At 38.7% G+C, this 23,979-nt stretch overlaps 1 protein-coding gene across 9 annotated transcripts in view; it reads left to right on the plus strand.

Annotated features, from left to right (window-relative positions):
* Positions 1-23,094, plus strand: part of ARMC8 (armadillo repeat containing 8) — a 77,796-nt gene extending 54,702 nt beyond the window's left edge. For 8 of the 9 annotated variants that reach the window (XM_082320558.1, XM_082320559.1, XM_082320560.1 and 5 more), the window contains 12 exons: positions 4,135-4,335; positions 6,934-7,029; positions 8,500-8,582; positions 8,872-8,953; positions 11,387-11,473; positions 13,654-13,746; positions 14,218-14,367; positions 16,136-16,231; positions 18,491-18,586; positions 19,080-19,152; positions 20,433-20,526; positions 22,446-23,094. In XM_082320558.1, coding sequence (XP_082176684.1) covers positions 4,135-4,335; positions 6,934-7,029; positions 8,500-8,582; positions 8,872-8,953; positions 11,387-11,473; positions 13,654-13,746; positions 14,218-14,367; positions 16,136-16,231; positions 18,491-18,586; positions 19,080-19,152; positions 20,433-20,526; positions 22,446-22,479 — 1,185 coding nt within the window. In that variant the 3' untranslated portion in view covers positions 22,480-23,094. Of the gene's footprint in view, positions 1-4,134; positions 4,336-6,933; positions 7,030-8,499; positions 8,583-8,871; positions 8,954-11,386; positions 11,474-13,653; positions 13,747-14,217; positions 14,368-14,937; positions 15,086-16,135; positions 16,232-18,490; positions 18,587-19,079; positions 19,153-20,432; positions 20,527-22,445 lie in introns of those variants that run through there. The other variant, XM_082320566.1, reaches the window with a different exon arrangement.
* Positions 23,095-23,979: the final 885 nt, after the last annotated feature.

The following is a 23,979-nucleotide window of genomic DNA, read 5'->3' on the forward strand; positions in this document are numbered from 1 at the left end:
CAGGAATAAATATTCCAGAGTTTGACACGTGTCCATTTGAGGTTTGTAATCATTTCAGTAACTATTTGTAGGTAACATGGAAACAACATTACAGCCTTGGTCTCTGTATATGAACAAGGCACTGGTTCGTCTTTCAATAGCTTATTTCACAAGACTATAATTAGAATACTTGCACAGTGTATACATGGAGTCTGTCACGAGCAGATGATTTCTCAGGTTTCACAATGTTTTTTGTTTTTGTAGATTTGCCTGCTTCATACTTTGTCTAGGGAAATTTGTTATGAAATAAAAGAAACTGTCATGCTGAAATGTTGGATTTGGTTTTTATACTGCATGTGACTGTATAAGGAAATTCATTAAAGGAAACTTCATTAAATACCCTAGGAACGTAATCTTTCTTAATAGTCACACTTCTATAGCTCGTCAAAAGAAAAAAGCTGTTGATGAGCAAGCATATCAGCCAGACATCAGATAATCCTAACACTGCTTGTTTTTCCATGAGATATTGAAGTATTACTCTAATACTGAAATAATAAAACATGTTTGCTTTCTTTGATAATTACTGTAGCAGTCTGGCAGACTCTAAAGCTTTCAGTATGCTTTTAACATCCTTCATTCCAGAGAATAACACATAGTTCGGACTTAAGGAAATGCAGTCTAAATGCCTGAAAAAATAATTTTTTCCCCATATGTGCCCCTGTACTGAGATTGAGAAGATGACATGTGTTCTTGGAATTGGTGTTGATAGTGGCATCTGGTCTGCACAGGCATCTGGTCTTACAGCAAGTAAGGAAGCCAAGCTGCATCCCTCTCCCTCATTCTCCTACTTAGCTTTTTTCCAAATTGACACTCCAATTCCCTGATCTCTCTTCTTTCTCCTTACAACACGTGCAAACTGAGGGCTACAATTCCATGCTCCCAACCTGCAAACCTCATTCTTCTTTTGAAAATTTCTTCCCTTCAGAAGTCCCCCACTGTCTGCTTAACCCCGGGCTATACCCTGGGCAGGATGTGTGCGTTCCAGAACTGTTCTGCTCTGGTGAGAAGAAATGGAGGGACTACTGCTGTAGGCAAAGGCAGGTTACTGCTGATAGCTCACTGCTAACTGCGTGGAGCTACGCATACTCTGTCACATGGGCTGAATGGATAACCGTAGTCCTTTCAGACCATTGTGAACTGATTTGCCTGCCAACCTACAGCAATAGGAACACTTTCTCATGGAAGCTGCTTCTGTGCAAATAAATGTTTTAAACTTTGGACTAAAATTTATTCATAGAATACCAGGTTGGAAGGGACCTCAAGGGTCATCTGGTCCAACCTTTCTAGGCAAGAGCATTGTCAAGAGAAGATGGCCCAGCACCCTGTCCAGCTGAGTCTTAAATGTGTCCAGTGTAGTGGAGTCAACCACTTCCCTGGGGAGATTATTCCAATGGTTGACTGTTCTCATTGTGTAAAATTTTCCTCTCGTATCCAATCAGAATCTCCCTGGGAGTAACTTGTACCCGTTACCCCTTGTCCTCACCATGTGACTCCTTGTAAAAAGGGAGTCTCCGTCTTCTTTGTAGCTCCCCTTTAAGTACTGGTACATGGCGATGAGATCACCTCCAAGCCTCCTTTTCTCAAGGCTGAACAAGCCCAGTTCTCTCAGCCTATCCTCATACAGCAGGCTTCCCAGACCCTTGATCATCTTGGTGGCCCTTCTCTGGACCCCCTCCAGCCTGTCCACATCTTTTTTGTATAACGGGGAAATAGTTGAGAGTAGATGAAAGAGTGAGGACAGAAGGAAGGCATGGAACCTTGCCCTCTTGTTCAGACGACTCATGTAACTTCTTTTCTTCTGGGGTCACTCCAGGAGCTCATAGTTTTAAGGTAACACACTGTCTCAGTCTGTGGTAAATCCAGTCACAAATTGTTTGACCTCTGGTGAACTAAAGCAAAGCAATGCCCTCTCTAGTTTTCAGAAATTACTGAAGAGAACTTTGACCCTTTGCTATCAAACTTTCTTCAGTTGGAGGACAGTCACGGATGTGTGTTTCCAAAATTGTTTTGATTTATTTTCATTGCTCGGTTTGAGTAGTTGGTTGGCCTGTAACACATGAAAAAATAAAATCAGTTGGGGTGGCAAGAAGGCAGAGAAAGGATTTGCTTGGAAGGGAAATTATTTCTCTGGCATCCTTATAACGAAAGTGACCCTTTGTGCAGATAACCCTGGCGCATCCCTGTGATACCATGTGAATTAAGTGTTCCATCTTTACAGTCCGTTTTCAGACTTGTATCTGCTGTCCAGAAAACGTCAAGCGTGTTTTGTGGCTCTTCATCTTACACCTCTAACACAGTTCCCTGCTCCCCTGCATTAATTATGTGGTACTGACCCCAAGGTCTAACGGAACAGTTAAAATGTGTCCTTCAGAATTCTTGATTTTGTTTAATTTTAAACAGATGGAATTGCTAAAAGTTGAAAGGTATGAGATTTGTGTTTCTTGGGTGGTTGCAGCCAGTGACTTAACAATATCTAGCCCTTGAATTCCAAGAAATAGCTCATTTCAGGCCATTTGACCTTGGAAAGAATTGGAAAGTACAATATCTTTGTGGTTTAGGCATGGAATTCCACTTCTGTTCTTTCTTACTCAACCTGAATGTTGTTTTTTGAGAGCTTATGTTCAGCTTTTATGAGTTTATTTATGCAACTTTTCAGTTTTTAATATACCTTATGCCAGCTTGGTAATTGAAACTGGTGATGTTTAATCATTATGGTGCAGTTCTGAATTCTACAGATTAAAAAGTATCATAGCCTGAAGGCTTTAAAGCAAACTTTGAACAAACTTGCAGAGGTTCTAGAAATCTCACTTTTGGAATGAGGTGATTTCTGAGGGCTGCTTAAGTTTACCAACCCTCAGAAGCTGTCTTCCCTTTTAAAGAGTTCTGCCTAACTTCCTAAGGAAGCAGAAGGTCCTTAGGTGTGTCTCTGCTATTAGAACCACTTTTCAACTGTTCAGGCTGAAAGTCTTATCTGATGTCTTAAGTGACAGACATGCAGAGAAAAGGTGCTTTGGCTCCCTGGATTAGGTGCAAGATTAGATGGTAATCCTTGTGGTAGCATCTACTTTTTCAATAAATGTAGGCAAGTCCTGTAACCCTGCTTCCTTACCTGTGGACTGGAGCTACGTATCTATTTAATTGTTTGAACAGCCAATGGATAAATGTTATTTCAGGTCCCCAAAAACATAACTCTGAGAAACATTTTCTACTAGCATAATTCTTTTGAAGTCAGTGGAGTAGTGCAAGAAAAAACCTTGATATTATTCCTCATCTATTTTCATACTTCTGTTTGGTGAGGCTTGAGTGAACAGAGTCCCAACCACTGGAGAACTGGTCTTTCCAGAGCTAAGTGCCTTTCACTGAGCTTCAGGTAAAGAAAGACTTGATTGTTTTTAATGTTTAAAGTAGAGAAGGTATGACAAAAGTGTTGCCATGTGACTGTAACCAAGGTACGGGGGTATGTCAGGGTGAGGCAGAATGGACCTGGATTCCAAGTAGACTTCATTTCTGGTTGACCAAATATACTACTTAGGAGTAGTTGTCCCTTTCCTACTACTCCTAACAGCCAGCATGGGTCAAGGAAGCCCTGAGGTTATTTTTGACTGCATTGTCCTTAGTCAGTCCTAGATTGCAAAAGGGCAAGAGGGGTCAAGTACTTCTTGAGGGCAGCTTGGGTACTTTCAGTTCTTGTGTGTAGTAAGAATAAACCTGTGCAAATAGGAACTTTTGAGGGGAGTTTTTTTTTTGTTGTTTTTTTTTTTTGTTGTTGTTGGTTTTTTTGGTTTTTTTTTTTTAGCTTTTGCATAACTTTGAGCATGTTCACTTCTAAACATTGCATTCACACAGACCAATTTTGATTGCAGGAGAAGTTAGTTGAAAGTAGCCTACTGTATACTTAGCAGTGCCTGAACAATTTCTCTGTGTGTGTAGTTTTAAAACCACTAAAATCTTTTTGTCTAAAGGTACTGATCTAAAGAACATTGTTGAGACTTGCTGTAGGATACCTGTTTGATTTTTTTTTTTTTGTGAGCTTTATGAACATAGCCGCACTAAACAATGGTGGTTTATTTATATTTTTTTTTTCAAACTTTTCAGACTCTGCCATGTTTGGTTCGAATGTGTAGTAAGGAAAGACTGCTGGAGGAGCGAGTAGAAGGAGCAGAAACACTGGCCTATTTGATTGAAACAGATGTGGAGCTCCAGAGAATTGCCAGCATTACCGACCACCTCATTGTCATGCTTGCTGACTACTTCAAGTATCCCAGCTCAGTGAGTGCAATCACTGATATCAAGAGGGTATGTTTCCTTTACCCACTTCTGAAGCTTTGAAGAATGTGCAAAAGCAATAATAAATGGGCTCAGGATGTTGTGGTTTGTTTTTTTTTTTTTTCTATTTAAACCTTATGTCTGAATTCCTCAATAGAAAGGTGACCAGAGGTCCAGCAGGACTTGATTCCTGATGCATGTAGTCCCCAAGTCTTTGCTCGCTCACTGCTTTTTCTGGAGCCTGTATTATCCAAACTGAAATTGTTGTGTATATCTGGACTCCCCCCTGTAAGAAGGATGCCGCCACTCTTCTATGTCAAAGATAAGAGAGATGGCCTATGGGTAGTTTACTATAGCTTCACCATACAAGTTTCATGTTTTTTTCCGGAGATAGCAATGAAGTACCAGACTGAGACATCTGTCATGTTTCTCCTTTGCAGAGTTTGAAAGGCTTACCTTCAGGAACAAGTACATTTCAGCTTCATAAGAGATAATAGTCCATGTGATGAGAGATTGATTTCAATTCTTAGGTCAGGTTTGTGAAAAGTGTTAAGTTCAGAGATGGTTCTGTTCTGTTAAATCAGAAGAATATGTGGATGTCATGTAGTATTTCCTATTATGAGTTATCTGCACTTGCAAGAGGTTGGATAAACAGAGACCAAATATACCTTGGAGACTTAGTTTGGTAGGTATTGTACTAGGAGTTCTCATCCGTGAACTTTTTCTTTTACAGGTTTGCGTACGCTTCCCAAAGCACTAGTGGATCAGTCAACCTTAGAAGCAAGATTGCTTTTATATTCCACGTAGGGAAATATCCATTGCCTATTCCCTTCTCTTCTTACCGAGTCTGATTTTTAGAAAATACCCCAAAAAAATGGATTACAGAGCCTTGGTTTTTCTCTGAAGCTAGCCCAAGAAGTAAACTCACTTCTCAGATTTTTATAGAATGGGATTGATTCTGTGTATAGAGCTGCATTGAATTCTATGTAAAAATGCAAATGAAATATAAAAAAATAGTTGTAGTATAAAATTAAGCAGAAGAAAGTTTAGCAGCTGATTGGGGAGTAATGGACATTGGCTGTAGCACCAGAAATATTATTAGGTTCCAAATGTGAGTGGGGCAATTATAAATATTATGACATTGCTTTGGGTGTTCAGAAAGTCTGCAAAAATAGTCAGCTGGGAAGCCAGGGTGCTTCCTTTGTAAAAATGCTTCAAATTACACCCTGTAAGGTAAAAACTACATGAGTGAGGACTCTGCTGAACAGATTTACTTGTCTGTTTTAAATATTTTTAACAAAGGTATAATACATTCTGCTCCAACATAGCTGCACCAGAGAGAATTACTCATACAGCTTAATTTTTGACAGTTCTTTTATTTCAGTGCTTTGCTGCTTAGTACTAGCATTTTTCTGGCATTTTCTGTAGACTTTAAATATTGCATCATTTTGTGGAACCCTTTGGTACAGAGTTTTGAGGGCAGTCAGAATCATTAGAATTATTCTCGTTGGAAAGAATGTGAGGAGGTCTGAAAGTCTTAATTTTCTATTGAAAGCAGGGTCAATCTTGAGTTTAGATGAGCTTGCTCAAGGTTTTGTCCAGTTGGCTTGTGAAAACTGCTAAGAATCGAGATTAAACAACCTCTCTGAGCTATCTGTTCCAAAGTTTGACTGTTCTAATGGTCAATTTTTCTTTCCTATATCCAGAAGGAACCTCTCCTGTTTCAATTTTGACTGTTGTCTCTCCTTCTCTTGCTGTGTGCACCTACATAAAGAGTCTGGCTCCATGTTCTCTGTAATCTCCTTGTAGGTATTGGAGGGCTGCTCCTAGGTCTCCACTCAGCCTTCTCTTCTTCTGGCTGAACAAGCCAGGGTATACCCCATCTGCTCTTCCAGGTCTGCTCTCCTGAAGTCAAGGCTCTTTACTCTGCTCCGTGCCTTTCTCATGCCTCTCAGGAACTTGAACACCACTGTTTTATGATCCCTATAGCTTAGTGCTCCCATTAATTATCATACCCCCAAGCAGTTTTTCCTGATTTGTGAGCAGCCTATCCAGTGGTACATCACCCTAATTCACCCCTCTTAACACCTGTGTTAAGAAGTTGCCTTCCAGAAGCCTAGACAGCTTGCACCCTGCTGTATTGCCTTTACAGCAGAAGTCAGAAGTTAACATCCACCTTAAGATGGAGATCCTGTGATTTAGAGATCGGCTTTGGTTCCTGCTTTTGCTTCAGTTCTCTTGATAAAACTTCCCTTGAAATCCCCTCCCAATTCTTTCACTTCTCCTGGCTTGTTCCTGTAAGTTTCTGTTGGGTAAATAAGAATAGGTTATGCCTGAATATGGTCTGGATAGAGTTGTAACTTTATAGAAGTGTTTTGGCCTCAAATTGTTTAAGTTAACTTATCTGTAACTCAGCAGAGAAATTAGCCATATTCTTAACTTCAGTTATTGTATTCAGTTGGTAGACGTGGACATCAGCTAATGGAACAGCAGTCCATTTGTGTTTCTGGCTGCCCTTGGTGTGGTCGACAAAACCCCAGTGGATAAGCACTAGTTTACAACAAATAAGAAGATAACACCTGTAGTTTTTTAGTGTCTAAATTTGATATCTGTGCTTTATTTAAATAGCTTGACCATGATTTGAAGCACGCCCATGAACTGCGCCAGGCTGCTTTCAAGCTCTATGCTTCCCTGGGAGCAAATGATGAAGATATCCGAAAAAAGGTGAGCCTGTGAAAAATGATAGCAGTCAGGCATAGACATAGCTGGAGGTTGGTCTGAAGGGCAGTGCAAGAATTTCCACTTTTCCATCCCTTTTTTCATTGTGGTATAAGTTGAAACAAGAAGGCTCTCCTTCTATTATGTTAATACAAATTTTTACATTTCACTTTCTTTGCATGGGATTTGAACAAAAAATCATGTCTTGCCATAACAAAATATAACAGTAAAGTTTATTTATGTAAACATCTTCACAGTGATGAACTAGAGTCTCACAATAAGTTGTCATTCAACATGTTGTGGTCCTTGCTGCTCGTAAGCTGTGCAGGGGTATTGTTGTGGCATATGTGTAATTTTTGAAACCTATGTTCTGAGGGGCAGACTATACCTCTTGTCATGTGTTCTATTATAAAACAAACTTTTTTCCCAAAAATAAACCCTAGAAAGTCTAATCATATTGGGAAACAAAGTAAAAATTTGTTCCATGATTCTGAAGTGACCAAGGGGGCTTGCACTGTTTTAATAAAGCAATTGGTGTGAAGGAGAACAAACTCTTCTTGGACATCACAGAGAAGAGATTGGCTGGTTAGAGCACTTGTATAGTTAAAAATTTGTGCAGAAAGTGGAGGGAAATAAAACAATGAATAATTAAAAGCAGCTTTTTTTTTTTTTTTTTTTTAAATTAAGCATGGAGTTGCTTTGTCAAACAAAAATGGCAGGTATAGGAGGCAGGAGGGTTTTCTGAGATTATTTTTTGGTAAAAGTGGAAAAACAAAACGAAGAAAGGAGAAGAAGAAGTGGAGAGGAAGGAGGGAGGAAAACACAGCACTGAAAAGATAACTAGCAGGAAGCTTTATCAATGGGGAACCATTCAGGATCTCCAGAATTCAAACCCATAAATTTCTCTTTTGTTGCAAGATTAACATCTTTAGTTAATAGTAAGGATCCTTCTTCTACATATCAAAGCATAATTTTTAATAAGTGGTGGGTATGTATATGACAAAGTTGATTTATTATACAAAAGCCATCTTTCATCTTGGTATTAACTCCCTTTTCTCCTAGTCTTAAGTGCTTGTGCTGGCCATGTCTAAATACGGCAGATGAACTACTATGTATTTTTTTCCACATAACTCCACAGCATGTCTCTAATCTGTATGTATTGTGTGCACTCACACATACTCTCTTTTGTTTTAATATGACATTACGGGTAATTCATGTATATATAAAACCCTCTTGTTCCTCAGTGATTAATAAAATCATTTTGAAAGCAGTAGTGGAGCATAGAATGTAGATGTGTTTTTCTAAATTGTATGTAGATACACACTACTTTCCACTTAATCTGGGAAGAGAATGTAGCTTGCTGGTTTTAGCTGCAGTTTTTATATGCAATATTTAAACTGTTGCAGACAAAAAACCAACAACCCATAAATGCTCATATTATTTTATTCCTATAATATTAATTCCTTTTTGCTCCAGATCATTGAGACCGAAAATATGATGGACCGTATTGTTAATGGCTTGTCTGAATCTAGTATCAAGGTGCGATTAGCTGCAGTCAGGTAGGAGGCTTTTCTGATTCATACAAATACTTTTGTCTTGTCAAAGTCTGATGCTGCACTTGCCAGAACTTCTGCTAATTTTTCAAAAGCTAATCTGAAGTCATTTCTGCTGTTGGAAAATTTATTGGGGAGGGGGGGCGGGGAGTTATACTGGATGAGTATAATATTTTATTTTTGCTATTTACAGTCTACTGCTTACCAAATTCTAAGCTGAATCTGTGTGTAGAAGCAATGTATATATTACAGTGAGTGTGTGTGTTTCACAATGAAGGTTTCTTTTCCGTTATAGATGTTTGCACAGTTTGTCCCGTTCTGTACAGCAGCTCAGGACAAGTTTTCAGGATCATGCTGTATGGAAACCTTTAATGAAGGTAAGTAAAGAAAGTCAAGTCTCAGCTACCAAAGTGTTCTGTTCCATTAAATGAGGATATGGTGTCTGTTCAATTTGCAGGCCTTCCTGTAGAATCATAGCAGAAATTACATAGGAATCAAAATTCCATTACCTTCTCCTAAGAGAGTTATAAATAAATAAAAGCCAAGCAGCAACAGAGAGGACTGTGGTCCTGAGTGATAAGTGAGTGAGGATAAATTATCCCTAATATTTACATAGGCCACTAGGAGGACTATATCTCCTTTAACTTCATGCTCAGACTAGATTGCACAGTTCAGACTTGGTCTATAAGCCCTACAAGAGAATTTAGATCTGAGTTTTCTCCTGTAATTCTCTACCTTCTAGATCTCATTGCAGATTCTAAAACTGAAGCCAAAGAGCTCAGCAAGACCTCTAAAAAGACACATTTTAATATAATGCAATTATCCACAAGATTAAATGGGATCAAAGTGTGTAAGGTTATATATCATCTCTCGTCCTGTAATGTGACTGTCATTAAGTTCAGATAAATAAACCAGTTTCTCAGTTTCAACATCTTTTAGACCTTCAAAATGGGGAACAGATGAAGTCTGCTAGCAAGAAGCCTGACAGCTTAGGCAGCATAGACATCTATGAGAATCACCTGCAGTGAACTTGACTCTATTCAGAAGTAAAATAGTCAAACTGGAGAAAGTGTTGTTGGCAAAAATGAACTTATGAGCCTGATAATGAGGCAGTTATGTGAGCTGACTGTGCAAAGCTTCACTCAAGAGCCTAGAAGGAAGTAGAGGATCAGGAGATCCTTCAGTTATTTCTAGTGATCCAGAGATTTCAGTACATGAAAGATAACAGTTGGGCATATTACTCAGTGACATTGTATTCATGCCTGACTTTCTCTGTTCTGCTCATGTTCTAATTCTCACAAGTTATGGACTCAAGAAAACTTGACTCACTAGTTGTCCTACACTCTGGCCATCTTGATGGCTGCAGGACAAGAAACTATCTCAGCCTTTTATGTTGCTTGCATGAATTAGAGGCCTTAAAGTATAAGTCTGCTTTTTTCTACAGTTTCATGATAGAAATGACAGGGAAATTGTTTTCTGACAATACACTTGTTACAAGTTAAGCATTCGTCCTTGAATTAGGCGTGTGAGTTGTGATACTAATCCATGGGTGTCTAATTCATTACTCTTATTGGGAGGTCAAGGGAGATTTGTCTGTGCAAGTTTTTGCTATCAGTATAGTGTAATAATCCCATGATTCAGGACTCATGATCATCACCTGAAGGGGCTTGGAGGGAGTGGTTTGAATATTTTAAGAGTCTGTGAAAGGCCAAACATGAAAACATCAAACCTTTATAAATGTAAAACACAAAAATGACAGGATGGCTTGAAGAAGCATAACTATCATAAAAGAAGAGCCATGTGGAAAAAAAAAAAATGTAGATGTCAGACTTCTGTGTAAACGCAGCTGCTGGCAGTTGTTAATTTTGATTTGTATTAAATAAGCTGAAGTCAGAAACCTGTATGTTCATTGCAAAATGTCAAGAATTATTCTTAATAGAAAAATAAAAGTAATATTAAATAAATTCATTTTCAGTCTAGATTAATAACAACTATGTAAGTCCTTTCTCTCTCCCCTAGCATGTGTAACTGTATAAGCCGTGGAAGATTAATGCCTAAAAATATAGGGCTTACATTTATGTACTTTAGTGCAAGCCACTGTAAATGCAGTAATTGTTTGCAGTTGGCTTGCTGCTCTGAAACAAAAGGTGGTACAAAACAATCCTTCTATGTCCCCTTTCTTTGCTGGAGGAGCAGTTGTATCCTCCATGCCTATTTCCTCATTGAGTTTTCTCAGAACATGCAAGGGAGATGCTCTGTTTAAGAATGCCATGTATTGGTCCTGCTGGAGATCCAGGCACAGATAAGAGAGAGTATAACTTGTTCCAGGCTACTTGCTTTTCTGAAAAGATAGTCATGAGGAAATTTGCCATGTTGTGCTTTGCATGAGGTACAGAAGTGTTGAGGAGGTTCCTCCTGGAGCTTCCTTCTCTTTTCTGTAAATCATGACACAGAGGTGCACTGCAGGACACAGCCTGCTCTCTGAGAGAATGGCTGCAGAGCTAAATTATAACTGCCAGCACATCTATGCTTTTCAGAGTGGGGATCTGTTCCCACTGATTTCTTTTAAATTGGACCTTAAAACTGTCAAATCTGGCTTCTGTGAAATAACTTTGCATTGTTCCAGCTTGTCATGTAATGTGTATCATCACATTGAGTTGAATGAGCACTGTCTAGATCTGCATTGCTAGCATCAAAGCATCTCCTAAAGTATGGAATATAAAAGTGCAGCATAATCGTAGTTTCAAAATGATCCCTCCCTTATCCTACTAGTTAACAGAGATTTCTCATTCTCCTCTTTGTGACTGCAGGTTTTACAGAATGCTCCAAATGAAATTCTCATAGTAGCATCTTCCACGCTATGCAATCTACTTCTGGAATTCTCTCCAAGCAAGGAGGTTAGTATTTATCCAGAAACAAGTGGAGGTAACAGACAAAAGTTACATTATACAATGGTTCAATAAACATAAAGATATCTTAACTGATAGCCACTGCTTGTGAAGCATTATAGAACTGTAATGTTAGGCAGACTGTATCACTGATAGCTTGTGAATAATAAAAAAAAAAAAAAAAAAAAAAATCATCTGTTTACAGTGCTGTGACAGTTAATTATGGTTGAATACTTAAATGTAGTCTCTAAAGAAAGAAGTACACACGAAATTTTGGAGTTTTTTTACTTATAAAATGCTATTATCTAAGAAATTCATAAGCAAGAAGAAAACAAACTGATAATTGGCAATATGATCCATTGTCTTAGAGAATTAATGCTGTAATCTTGAAAATGCTGGCATAGCTGATTCTTGTGTTTTTTATTGTTCTTGACTGAACGATAGAGGATATCTGTTCTTGAATTCTGCAGTGTCTGTATTTCATACAGATCATACATACCTATCAATACTTCATAGCACTGGAACAGTTCCCCAAGTCTTAAATATTTCTTAACTATAGAAAACATTTACAAGATTTTGGTATATGTGGGCTCCTGTGGGGCACTTTGGATTACTTTGGTTTGATCAATTGATCTTGATGGTTTTAGTCAGGCCTGTGAGACAGAAAATTACCTGAAATAATGCCAAGCGCAGTTCACTGGCCTATGGGCTTTCTTGTTTATACGGCAGGTCACAGTCAGTGTAGTGTTTTCACTTAAATTGAATTGAAATATTGAATTTCCTGTTGGGTCACATGGTTCATGTAAAAAGCATCATTGCCAAAAGAAAATACTGCTTATGCAAAATGAAAGAATATTTATAAATGTTAGGTTTGAAAGCATCTATAAGCCATCTGATCTTTATTTGATGTATCACCTTTTTTTCTACATAGTATTTTGAAAATTGTATGTAAACTACCAGTCACTTCAGTAAATAAACAAAGCTGAGGTGGATCTGTATTTTACCATGTAAAAGAGCTGAGTCAAAACCAATTTTGGAATGTTTCCCGTCTGCTGTGGCTGTGGAGAAGTCCGTAGGAGCCAGCCAGCTACTGGGCTCATGGAGAAGTCACCGGCAGCTTATTGCAGTGCACAGGCACTTGGGACCAGGTGAACTTTGGCACAAACTGCTGCCTGGTTCCATTATGGTCTTGCTGCTCTTCAGTGAGATGAACCTGTTCCTACGAAGTGCAGCCGTTTCCACACATTCCTGTTTTCTGATGAATTCAGCCCTTAAGTGGGTTAAAAACCACACAACTTCCCCAAAACTCAGATATGTTCAATTATTCACTGCTTTTGAAGCAGTAACTTCGGGAAGAAAGGAATACCTTACAAACTAGAGCAGCACAAGTCATTGGATGAATCCTTTCAGCGTACGAGCTCTTCAGGTCTTAGATACAACTAGTAACCTTCAAATTCGGTTCAGGTTGAAAGCAGTTGTTCCAAATTTAACTTTCATTACATTAATCAGTTTGAAAGCAAAGGTGCTTGTATTCATCCTGTCATTTAAAAATGTGATATTACAAGGTTTTGCATTCCAATTCGATCATCAAGAAGTTTTTGGTCTTCTTTATTGTGCTGAAGTTTTTCTGTTGGATTTTAATTTGGCCTGATTATTAAACATGAAGATTAAATGTCAAGACAGATATCAAGTAGCTTCCATTCTCCATAATCTCTTTTAAACAGTCACAAATGTCCCACTTGATACTGACAAAGATGTCATTGCTCAAGGAAGACAGTATTTTTGGAGAGCAGTCCCAAGCTGAAAGTTGTTGGGGAAAACATTTGCTTGTGTGTGTGGCAGATATGTGTATAGTATCATAGCAGTATGTGTGTATGGCTGTGTATATGCATGTGTACACATACGCGGATACACATGAGAATGAAGCCATCTTGACCTGAGTGTTTTTTTTTTTTTTTTTTTTTTTTTTTTCCACAAAAACCTACCTTTTAATGCTCATGAATATAAGGTATGGCTTGGCCGGTTCATGTGAGTGGACTGGACATGTTGTAAACTCAAGAAATAGATATAAGCAAGACTTTTCATATTATATTTACATTTGTATAGACATGTAATTAGTCTAAGTAGTGTTTTAAAGATTTTTTTTTTTTTTTTTTCCCCCCCCCCCCCCCCCCCCCCATTCATTTTAGCCTATTTTAGAATCAGGAGCCATAGAACTTCTATGTAGTTTAACACAGAGTGAAAATCTTGCCTTGCGAGTGAATGGCATTTGGGCTTTAATGGTAAGTAGAACACACTGATGAAATACCACTTGTGATTTTGCTTCTTAAAAAGTTTGTGAATGTAAATTAAAGAAGTCATCGGTTGTTATTAAAAATAACATAGCTGAAATCTGGCTTGTCTTTCCACCTAACTACAGAAGGAAAACAGTATCAGCCTGGAACACTTCATCAATTAGTCCTTAAAATAAAATAAACTCTTCAGTTCTAATACCAGTTTGGTTGCCAGGATCATTCAGGGAAACAGTTAAGTAGTGTCAGTAGCATGCCAGGGGACAAATAAAAGCAGGTAGTAACCAGGTCAGCCGTAAGACTGTGTGGAAATTGAATTCACTGTGTAGCAGTTCCTCATAAATTAGAACCTTTGCAAGATTAATTTTAGCAAGGATATATGCTTGCAGGTAATAGTCTACTAAAAGAGTAAAAGCCCGAGTTTAAGGTAAAAAATAAAGCAAAAAAATTTGTCTCTTTCAGAACATGGCGTTTCAAGCGGAACAGAAGATCAAATCAGACATCTTACGAGGTCTGAGTACAGAGCAGTTATTCCAGTTGCTTTCTGATTCCGATGTAAATGTTCTGATGAAAACTTTGGGACTGCTCAGGAATCTTCTATCTACTCGCCCAGTAAGTAGAGGGGCAGACAGACCTTCTGAAAGCTGATCAAACATGCAGACAATACAAATTAATTCTTAATCTTTTTTGTAAGACAAGTTATTTTTCTGTTTAAGATTAATGTTTGATATATTGCTAAAACTGAAGCCTCTGCATTTATCCAAGTATCTGTAACGAAATACACAAATGGGTGTGAGAAAACATTTGAAAGAATTCTCTACGTCCACTGAAACTTTGTAATTATTATCAAATACAGAGCTAGACAGTTACATTTAATGTTCAATTCCATTGCATTTAGCTGTCAGCAAAATTATTTTCCTAACAGTCTTTCTGTGAAACTTGTCCAGAACAACAATGAGGGTTGCAGTGTTGAGTCAATGTGTGGAGAGGCACATGTCTTAAGGATACCTGTGTTTCTTCTTTCTTGACACCTGAAATATTTCTGTTCTTATCCAACTATATAGATAGTACTGGCTTTTTGAATTTGACTGTGGGACTGTGCACTTACAAAATGCATACGTTCATTTTACACACTGAAATAAAATGGTTTGAAAATGTAAGCCCATGAATTGTTTTTGACAGGGAGAAAGAGATATTGGTGGAGGAAAAGAAAGGGGTAATCCCCTGTGAAGAACAGAGGGAAAACATGCAGCAAACATTTGGCAAGCCAACATTTTTGTGGGGGAAAAAAACCACGAAGCCTCTACTGTGCATTTATCACGTATTGTGTTTCTACCATAAAAAGGTCACTGCAAAAAATCTTCTGATATTTGTACTCGTTGAGTCTCAATAAGCTTCATAGAAAATTAGCTCTGTCTTAATGTGAAAAGATATTTAATAACCAGTCATTCATTAAATTCACCCTGAGCTCTGACGGCAGAGTCTCATTATCACTTAAGGTGTTCTTCATCTGAAACTACGTCCCAACTTCACCTACTTTCTGTAGTATGTTTTAGAGCCAGAACCAACCATTCTCATTTTCTACCCAAAACTCACTCCAGAATAACTCATCCAGCAGCTTTTGAATGAAGTCTCGTTATTAGCAATTTTAGGAAGTCCTACAAGAATCCCTAATGTCTTAAAAAACTGTAGTGTGCCATGTGCTCTCTGGTGGCTGTTTGCTGTCACTCTTGAGTTTTGCTCTCAGTTAATCCGGTAGATCTAGTTTCATCTTTTTCTGTTACTCGTAATGATCAATTTTATTGTAGTATAGGTGTTTATAGTCTGTGATCAAATGACCTTTTTACCTGTAAGTCTTTTAACTTGAGACAATTTTCCTAGATGATAAGTAATGTATATGGCTTATTTCTCTGAACCCTGTCAGACTTTTGAAATGTGGATATAGGACCTGGTCACAGTGTTCCAGAAAGAGTAGCAAATACCAGATAAGAAACCTCAGTTTTCTTACCCCTTTCTGATATCCCCCTGTTATCAGAAGAGAAGTGGTTCTTTCTAGCTGCAGCATCATACTTAGAGCTTGGGTCCAGCAGGATTCAGTCTTCAGACTGGCCTCCATGCAACTGGGAAACCAGTGTCTTTTCTACAGGTTACAGTGAAATCAGAACCAAGGCCCATGTCATGCTCTCTCAAACAAGACCAGGCTTCAAATGAAGAGGAATATTATGAAGTGTTTCTGCTGTGATAAATTCTTGGTTTTGGGAGACCTTGCTAGGAGCTAGGGTCTTTGTGCAATGTTGCTACTCTTAGAGTAATTCAAGTAGGAATGCCCCTTCTTTGTCTGGAAAGTTCTGCTGATTGTATTTCATCATTGCTTTGGCAGCACATAGACCACATAATGAGCACTCATGGGAAGCAAATCATGCAAGCAGTGACCCTCATTCTGGAAGGGGAGCACAATATAGAAGTCAAAGAGCAGGTACCCTTTTTTGTTTCATGTTGTCTTGACAGAATAAAATTTAAGAAACAGCTAAGAATGCTTACTCTTCTCAACATGTCATCTTTGGGTTATGATGTGCTGTGAATATTTTACTGAGATCTGTCAGATTAATAATTTTAGTACCTATAAGAATGCTGCTCTTTCTAAAGGATTATTACAAACATGTTTGAATTGAATTCAGAATGTTTGGTTTTGTTTTGTTTTTTTTTTAATGTAGGTTTGGTAAAAGGAGGGCACTGTATGTGAGAGCAGAAGAATTAAATCTAAGGCAATTGCATGGCAGAAAGGGGACAGTAGGAACAAGGGAAGAGAAAGAAGCCAGTGTTTCACACTAGGGAAGTGTCATGGTTATTTGCTCCTACAGCAGCCATTGAGTCAGTAATGAAGAATACCATCATCACCTGCCTTGCTGGCAGTAATACGTCTTCTGCTGGGAGATGTGGTAACTTGGCTGTTCTTGGGTGCCTGCAGGAGCCAGCAGCGATTAGAAGAGGAGAGGCACTAGCAGGGAAAAGAGTATGCTGATGTAGCCCAGGAAGAAGTGGGGAGGCACATGCCCTGACAAGAAGAGCAATATGCAAGAGGAAAGGGAGAAGGGAAGAGGAGATGGCCAGTAGGGAAAAGCATTCCTGGCTTGGTGGCAGCATAAGGGGGCCAGCGTACAGGGATACCTGCTGCGGGGATGCTAAAGCAAAAGTAAGAGGATAGATGGGCAGAATTTGGCTGATGACCATCTTGTCTGTCACAAGAGTTAAATTGGAAAATCCTGTTTCTTCCTCATACAGGGCATGTGGTGATGAAGAATGGGGGCAGCAAGAAGCTGTGGGAGATTCCAGAGGATTGCTTTGGTTAGGATGGATATTGGTAGCAAACAGCATGGCAAATAAGTGTAAAAATACAGCTAAATCCAGACTGGTCTAAATCTCTGCTCAGTGAAGAATGGGCTGAAGGCAAACAGGCCTTATATGGCTATTTAAGTGCAAAATTAGAGAAAAAAAAAAAAAAAAGACTCTTAGCAAGTTTAGTGATATCATGGTTCTGAAACAGCTGAGGATTAACCAGTTGTGTCTTTCTAAATAGTTCTTCCTGAAAAAGCTCTAGTGACAGGAATGGCCTTCATTGCAATAGAAAGTTATTTACCTTGCCAAGCCTCTCAGAATTATTTTGGAGCATAAGTGTACCTGAGAAATACTCTTGGAAAGGGCTAGTGGAGCAGGGTTCAATATAACCTTTAGGGTTTGGGGCCTTTCTACATAGAGCACTTTCTTTGTCCCTGTGGTGTGATCTGCAGCTTGCTTTTAATTCAGAATTAAGTCATACATCCAGTACTGCCTACGTGCACACAAGGGCCCATACTTCTAGCAGGACAGTGCTTATCACTATCATTGACTGGCTCATCAGTATGTAATTAGCAGCTTGGAAGTAATAAATCCCTGCAACTGCTGACATGAATGCAGTGCAGCTTAGACATGGGCATCACACAGGTGCTGATCATTCTCCAGTGTCCTCCGGTAGTCATCCCTGCATGTCCAGAAAAGATGGTTAAGTTCTTCCACAGCTCTTTGGGAAGAATTTGTAGAGCATCTCCTGGTGCCTCCTGAGGACCAGGAAAGCTGCCTCTGCAAGTCTTAATGCCATGTGCATGTAGTGCCAACATGGGCCTAGTTGCTTCAAGGTTATTCTGTAGCATGGCTTCTCTAATTTGCAGGAAATAACCAGATGCGTTAGTAGTTTGAGTTATCTCTGCAGGTAAGATGTGTGATTAGACTTGTTGGGGGAAAAAAAAAAAAAGTATTACTCTGCTAGATCAGCAGATGGACCTCTGTATTTCCTTTTCCTGTCCTGCAGAACTAGATGGATATGGTGGTTTTGGTTTTTTTTCCCCTAGCCACTGGTAAAGAATAGACTGTTTTATTTTCCAATGTATTTAATCTTTTTTATATGCTGTATATTTCCATGAGAGACTTTAAAATTTTACTCACTGAAATGAATTAATGAATGTTGCTTTTTATTTTAAAATGGCAATGACTGGTTTTTTTTTTTTTTTTGCTGGGGCTGTTCAGCCACAGCTGTTAACTCTTTGGCATTGGCCTCAGATGCAAGCAAGCTGGAAACTCCATATTAAAGATATTAAAACTAATTAAAGAAATTGTTTGTCATAAGTTCAGAGCTGTCAGGGAAACTGTATAAATCATGGCATGTGATCTGTGGCCAAATAACAGTTTTTCTCTCTTTCAGACATTATGTATACTTGCCAATATAGCAGATGGAACGACAGCAAAAGAACTGATTATGACCAATGATGACATCCTGCAGAAAATCAAATACTACATGGTATGGGGAATTTCTCTTAAAGGTTTTATGTTGGTCTTTTGCGGGAACGAAAGAAAAGAGGGTACTTCAGCATTTTGTCTTGTAAATTATTCAGTATCATGTGCTTAACTTACATATACCCAGGTGTGTTTAAGAAATCACGTAGTGCAGTTCTATATGGCAGAGGTGTACTGAGGATCTGATTAAAAGGAAAATCCAGTCATTATTTCCTGTAAGAATGTTACAGTGACTTAAATAATACCTGTAACAAATCTACATGGAAAATGTTTCATGATCTTGGAAAAGGCGTATCTTGTAGACCTCAAAAAATATTTGGAAGGAATTGAATGCTACTCAAGTGTGTTATGTTATGGCACTATCTTTGAGAGAAGTTGTAGATAAGAATTAGTCCCAACTCTGCTACCTTATTTATTACAGGATGAGTGCCAAAATGTAAGTCTGAGAATTTCTGAATTTCTTCTTCTAAACTTGAGTACTATTTTTCTATATTTAGAGTCATTCAAATGCTAAACTTCAGCTTGCTGCCATGTTCTGTATATCTAATCTCATATGGAATGAAGAAGAAGGTAAGAAAGCCTCATTATTAATGCATGTACAAGTTACTATCCTGATCAAAAGGCTAATGTTACATAGTAATCAATACTTGCGATGCACAGCACAATGGGATCCAAAACATAAAGGGAGACATAATTATAGGTATAATATGGAATAAGTGAGAGTGGTCAGGAGGACATTGAGGAAAGTGTAGAGAGCTGTTCTGGGGCAGGAAGGGGAGACACAAGAAGAGAGTGTCAATAAATAGGAGTTGATGAGAGTCACGCTGTGCGAGGTTTCCACCTGTAGCATTTCTGTAAAATCTGGAAACAATTGGAGTGAAAGAGAATTGTAATAAGAGAGCTTCCAAGTCTTAAGGAGGTTATGGAAACTCATTGTTGGAGGGAACAGGTTCACTGGAGAGGATAAATGGATTAGAAAGGGGATTTGTTGGAAAGAAATTTTCCCCAGCATGGATGACTTGAATGGGTTGGGCAGCAAGACTCTGAAACCAGTCAAAGGAATTGTGGGTGGAACCGGAAGGAACGGCGAAGGCATTCTGTAAGAAGAGTTGTAGCCTGGAACAATGGAAGGTAGCCAGGAGGGAGCTGAAGGATGCTGTTGCACAGAAAAATGTGTGTTTGTGTTGAGGGGTGGAAGGGGCAGATAAAGACAGCAGTGTGGAGCTGGAAGAAATGGGAAGGGAAGGAGTGTTGGGAGGTGGTGTGCTTTGAGGAATGGTGGGGCTGGGAGGAGGACTTTCCTAGATGGATGATTTATAGACCCTCAAGTTGACCATGCTGCTCTTCAGCAAAGAAATCAGTGTCTCTACTTAGTTTTGTTTTTTTTTTCCCTACTGTGTAACTTATTCCACATCTCTCGGATCATGGAGCTTCATTCAGTGTGTGACACTTGGCTATGCTCCTGGTGGCTTTCTGCTCATTATACTGGCATTATACAGTGCTACAAGTCAGACTTAAAAACATACCTCCAGTTAAATGTTCTCTACATCCAAATCAGAGAGAAGAGAATAAACCAACTGAAGTCAGGCTTCTTACTTCAGGATAAAATGTGTTCAGATTTTTGCCTTCAAAATTTTCTTTTCTTTAAACATATGCACACAGAGTACAAAAAAAACCCTAGAGCTCCCTTGGAAAGTAGCCACAGCTGAGGGAGTTTTTCCATTGCTATGTTCTAACTGAACTGTGTTCCATACCCCTCCTTTAAGCTGATTTCTGCTACCACTTCTTTCTTCTGTTCGGCAGACATTTATTATTGGTGGTATTCCCAACAATGTGATTTATTGTTGTAGGTTCACAAGAACGCCAAGATAAACTACGAGACATGGGAATAGTAGATATTCTACATAAATTGAGTCAGTCATCGGATCCAAATCTGTGTGACAAGTGAGTATAAAGAAAAATCCAAAAAGAAGATTAGAGGGAGCTCTCTGCTTTTGATTTAAAAAGTATCTTTTTTTGAAATCTTTTGATTATAGAAAAATTCCCCAGAAAAACTGTCTATAATTGCACTGAGCTTTACGGTGTATAAAGAAATTGTGATGAACACTTATTTAAAGAGCAGGTTTTGTATTGCTCAGGAGTAACAAATTTTACTGAAGTTCTCAATAGCATAGAATAACTACACTTAAGATCTTCTAAACCAGTGGAGAGTCCTCTCTGAAATCTCACTGATACAAAAATATTTGTGTAAACCTTGGACTAGCTAAGTTCAAGAGGATTGGAACAATGATAAACCATCACATAACACTATGAATTGAAAAGATAATACAGGATCACCACTGTTGTTAATTAAATTCTTTTAAACTCATTAAGCTCAACAGTAACTTTTCACATACCTATTCTGTACTGGTATTATAGTACCTACACAGATCATCTAGCTTCTTCACAAACACCTATAACCAAAATAGCTAATGACAGTTTCTGGTTTTTTATGTTAACTTTTTGCAATTATCCCACCTACAGTTAGTAACAACACATATTTCTTTCATGAACTAAAGGAGATGATCTGATTTTTGGAAGAGGTCACGCACACAGACAACACAATTCAAAACTGTGCAGTGTTTTAAGATGCATTAAATTTGGGGTTCTTGTTTTTATGAAAGATATATTTCAGTGTTCTTGGACATCCCTGTAGTAAAGCTAGGACTTCTCTGTTTAAAATCTATGCCAAAGTATCAGTATCGAAGGTGATAATCAGGAACATATAGCAGGCTCAATAATAATAATAATTGAGCAGACTCACAGAAAATGATCGAAAAGCTAAATAGGGTTTTCAAACAGTGAGAAATAGGAATAAAACTTAGAGCAGTAAAAATACTTTCTGGTAAATGGGCCTGGCTTGTCAACACTTTAAGCCTTGGTTTTAAGAGACAGGGAGCTGATTGTGCTTAGCACTGTTGCAAGTCATTGTCCCTCCTGTTCCTTCTGGCCACCTGCTCCCACTGTTTACCCTATCCCAACTCTGCTTCATCAGCCCCCTCAATGAGCTGATATGACTTGTGAATGTAGCTGGAAACTTGGAAGAAAAAAAAAAAAAAATCTTCCTCTGGGTTGCTGAGTTGTATTGGATCTTGGAAAAGTCTGTCAAGGTCATGCTAGCATGGTTGGGAGGTGTGGGGCACAAAGGAAGAGCAAAGCTGCTCGCTTCAGGTGGTAGGAAACACTGAATTAGCTGAAGTGATGATGAAACTGTAACCGTAGACTTTTGGGAGGTGTTTTTTCTTAACAAAAATGTTGCACAATGTTAGATTACTTAAGTTCTATTATTGCGCTGGCTGTTGCTTCTTTTTTCCCTCTCACATCATTGTATGTTTTTGGTAGGGCCAGTATTCCTCACAGAACTGATGTGCTTCTAGTATGTTCTGAGTTGTGACACCCCTTTCATTTCTCAGATCAAAGACCTGCTTTTCATGGTACATCTGTGTTACAGAAAAGTAATTGCTCTTCGCAAGTATTGCTCTTAAGGGTTTTTTATAAGGTGTGTTGATAATGAGGTTCAATATACGTCTTAAGCCCTACCATACTTGAAAGTTGCTCAGTTCATGCTGAGCATCTAATATACTTGGTTAGATCATAAGATGATTCTTAGGTGCAAGGTGGATTCTTAAATTGTTAGAGCCCACGCAGAGCACTTCTGCACCATGGGCTAGATTCTTCCAAACTGAAGGAGCCAGCCACTCGGCTTCCTTTTACCTCGCTCATTCATTCTCCTTCTCTTGCTGGCACACTGCATAGTCTTGTACATAAAGCTGTTGATGATAAAGCCAAACTCCAGTAATTAACAGGTTGTTCCTTTATTGCAGGGCGAAGACAGCACTCCAGCAGTATCTTGCATGATCAAAGACTAATTGAATCTATGGATACCCCTCATGTCTGCTTAAGGAATAGCAGGAGATATTCCTGACTCCTTATATTTGCACAAGTCACCTTGGGCTGCATTTTTCTCAGGTGCAGGGAGCTGCTTTGCAGAAACAGTTTAAATGATCAGGTCTCCAGTGCACTTGAGAATTTTCTTGAGGTAGTTTCTTCACTCAGAGGACTCTTGGGGGGTTGTTTTGGTTTTTTGGGTTTTTTTCCTGAGCTACCTGGACTTTCGGATAGAACAATCAGTCATCATTTTCTTTTTGGGCCTACAATTTTCTGCTTTTGCTGCAGCCTGCGTGTGTGGATGTGTGTGGGTGTGCTCGAGTGTGTGTGTGGGTGTGCTTGGGTGAATGTGTGTGGGTGTGATACCTCAATTTTGTTTTTCCTTTTTTTGTGTGAAAATCTTTTTCTACAGGTTTTCAAGGGTTAACCATTGTTTGCTGTACGAATACTTCAATGAATTATATACAGTTTGAATGAAATGTTATTTAAAAAAAAAAAAACCAAACTGTTGTATCCCATAAAGTTTATTTTGAATTTTGAACAGATGAATGTTTTTAAGTAAAATATATGCATTTCTGAACTTCAGCTTAACTTACATTATACTTCGTTTTTAAAGAGAAAAATAGAGGGAGACACTAGACCCCAAGTTATAAGCAGGGCATTCTGTACTGACAAGGTCCAAGAGTTTTTTACCACCATACAAGGTCACCTGGTACTGATGAGATGCTCAAATCCATGGAATGGGTCAACTGGATTGTTTCGGGTTTCTTTATGTTTTAGAAGAAAAGCTCATACTTCAGAGTTAGCATGACTGTTGATTTTTCTGGAAAGGAACAGGTGGCTGCAATATCAGCAGGCATAAGCTATTGCTTTAGTAGCCAAGAACTTGCTCAGATAATTGCTGAAGGATTAGCTTATTTCACTGGTGTTAAGTATTTGCCAATCACTAATATCAATAGAGCAAACAGTATGTTGCAGAAGTTATACTTTCAAGAGACCAGAAGGAGCTGGCAAGCAGTGATTAAGGGATTGCTTTTGTTTTGCATCCTTTACCCCCAGATGTAGTTAAGTGACTTACAGATTCTTTCCACGAAAGATCAGCTGGGTGCATTAAACTGGGGAAGGGATGGGAGAATTGGGATTTTGGTTTTGTGCGGGTTTTTTAGCTCAGTAATGTCGCTACAGGTTTTGTGTATATATGCAGATATACACACTTGCATGGATTTGGATACCTGGATAATAAGTGATGGGATTTTGCTGCGTTCAGAAACCTAGATTGTCCATAAGTTCCTGAAATTGTGCCTGTAAGTGTGGAGGAGGAAAAAAAAAAAGAGTACAAGTGAAGACGACTGTGTTAAGGTTAGGCTGGAATATGAGACCCCAGTGGCTTCACACTCAAATATGCATAGAAACAAATGAGGGCAGCAAGGAGCTCTCCTTCATGCAGTTCAGGGTTCTTGCTTTCTTCCC

This window comes from Platalea leucorodia (genome assembly GCF_965183815.1).
Source record: "Platalea leucorodia genome assembly, chromosome: 8".
In the NCBI taxonomy this organism is placed as follows: domain Eukaryota; kingdom Metazoa; phylum Chordata; class Aves; order Pelecaniformes; family Threskiornithidae; genus Platalea; species Platalea leucorodia.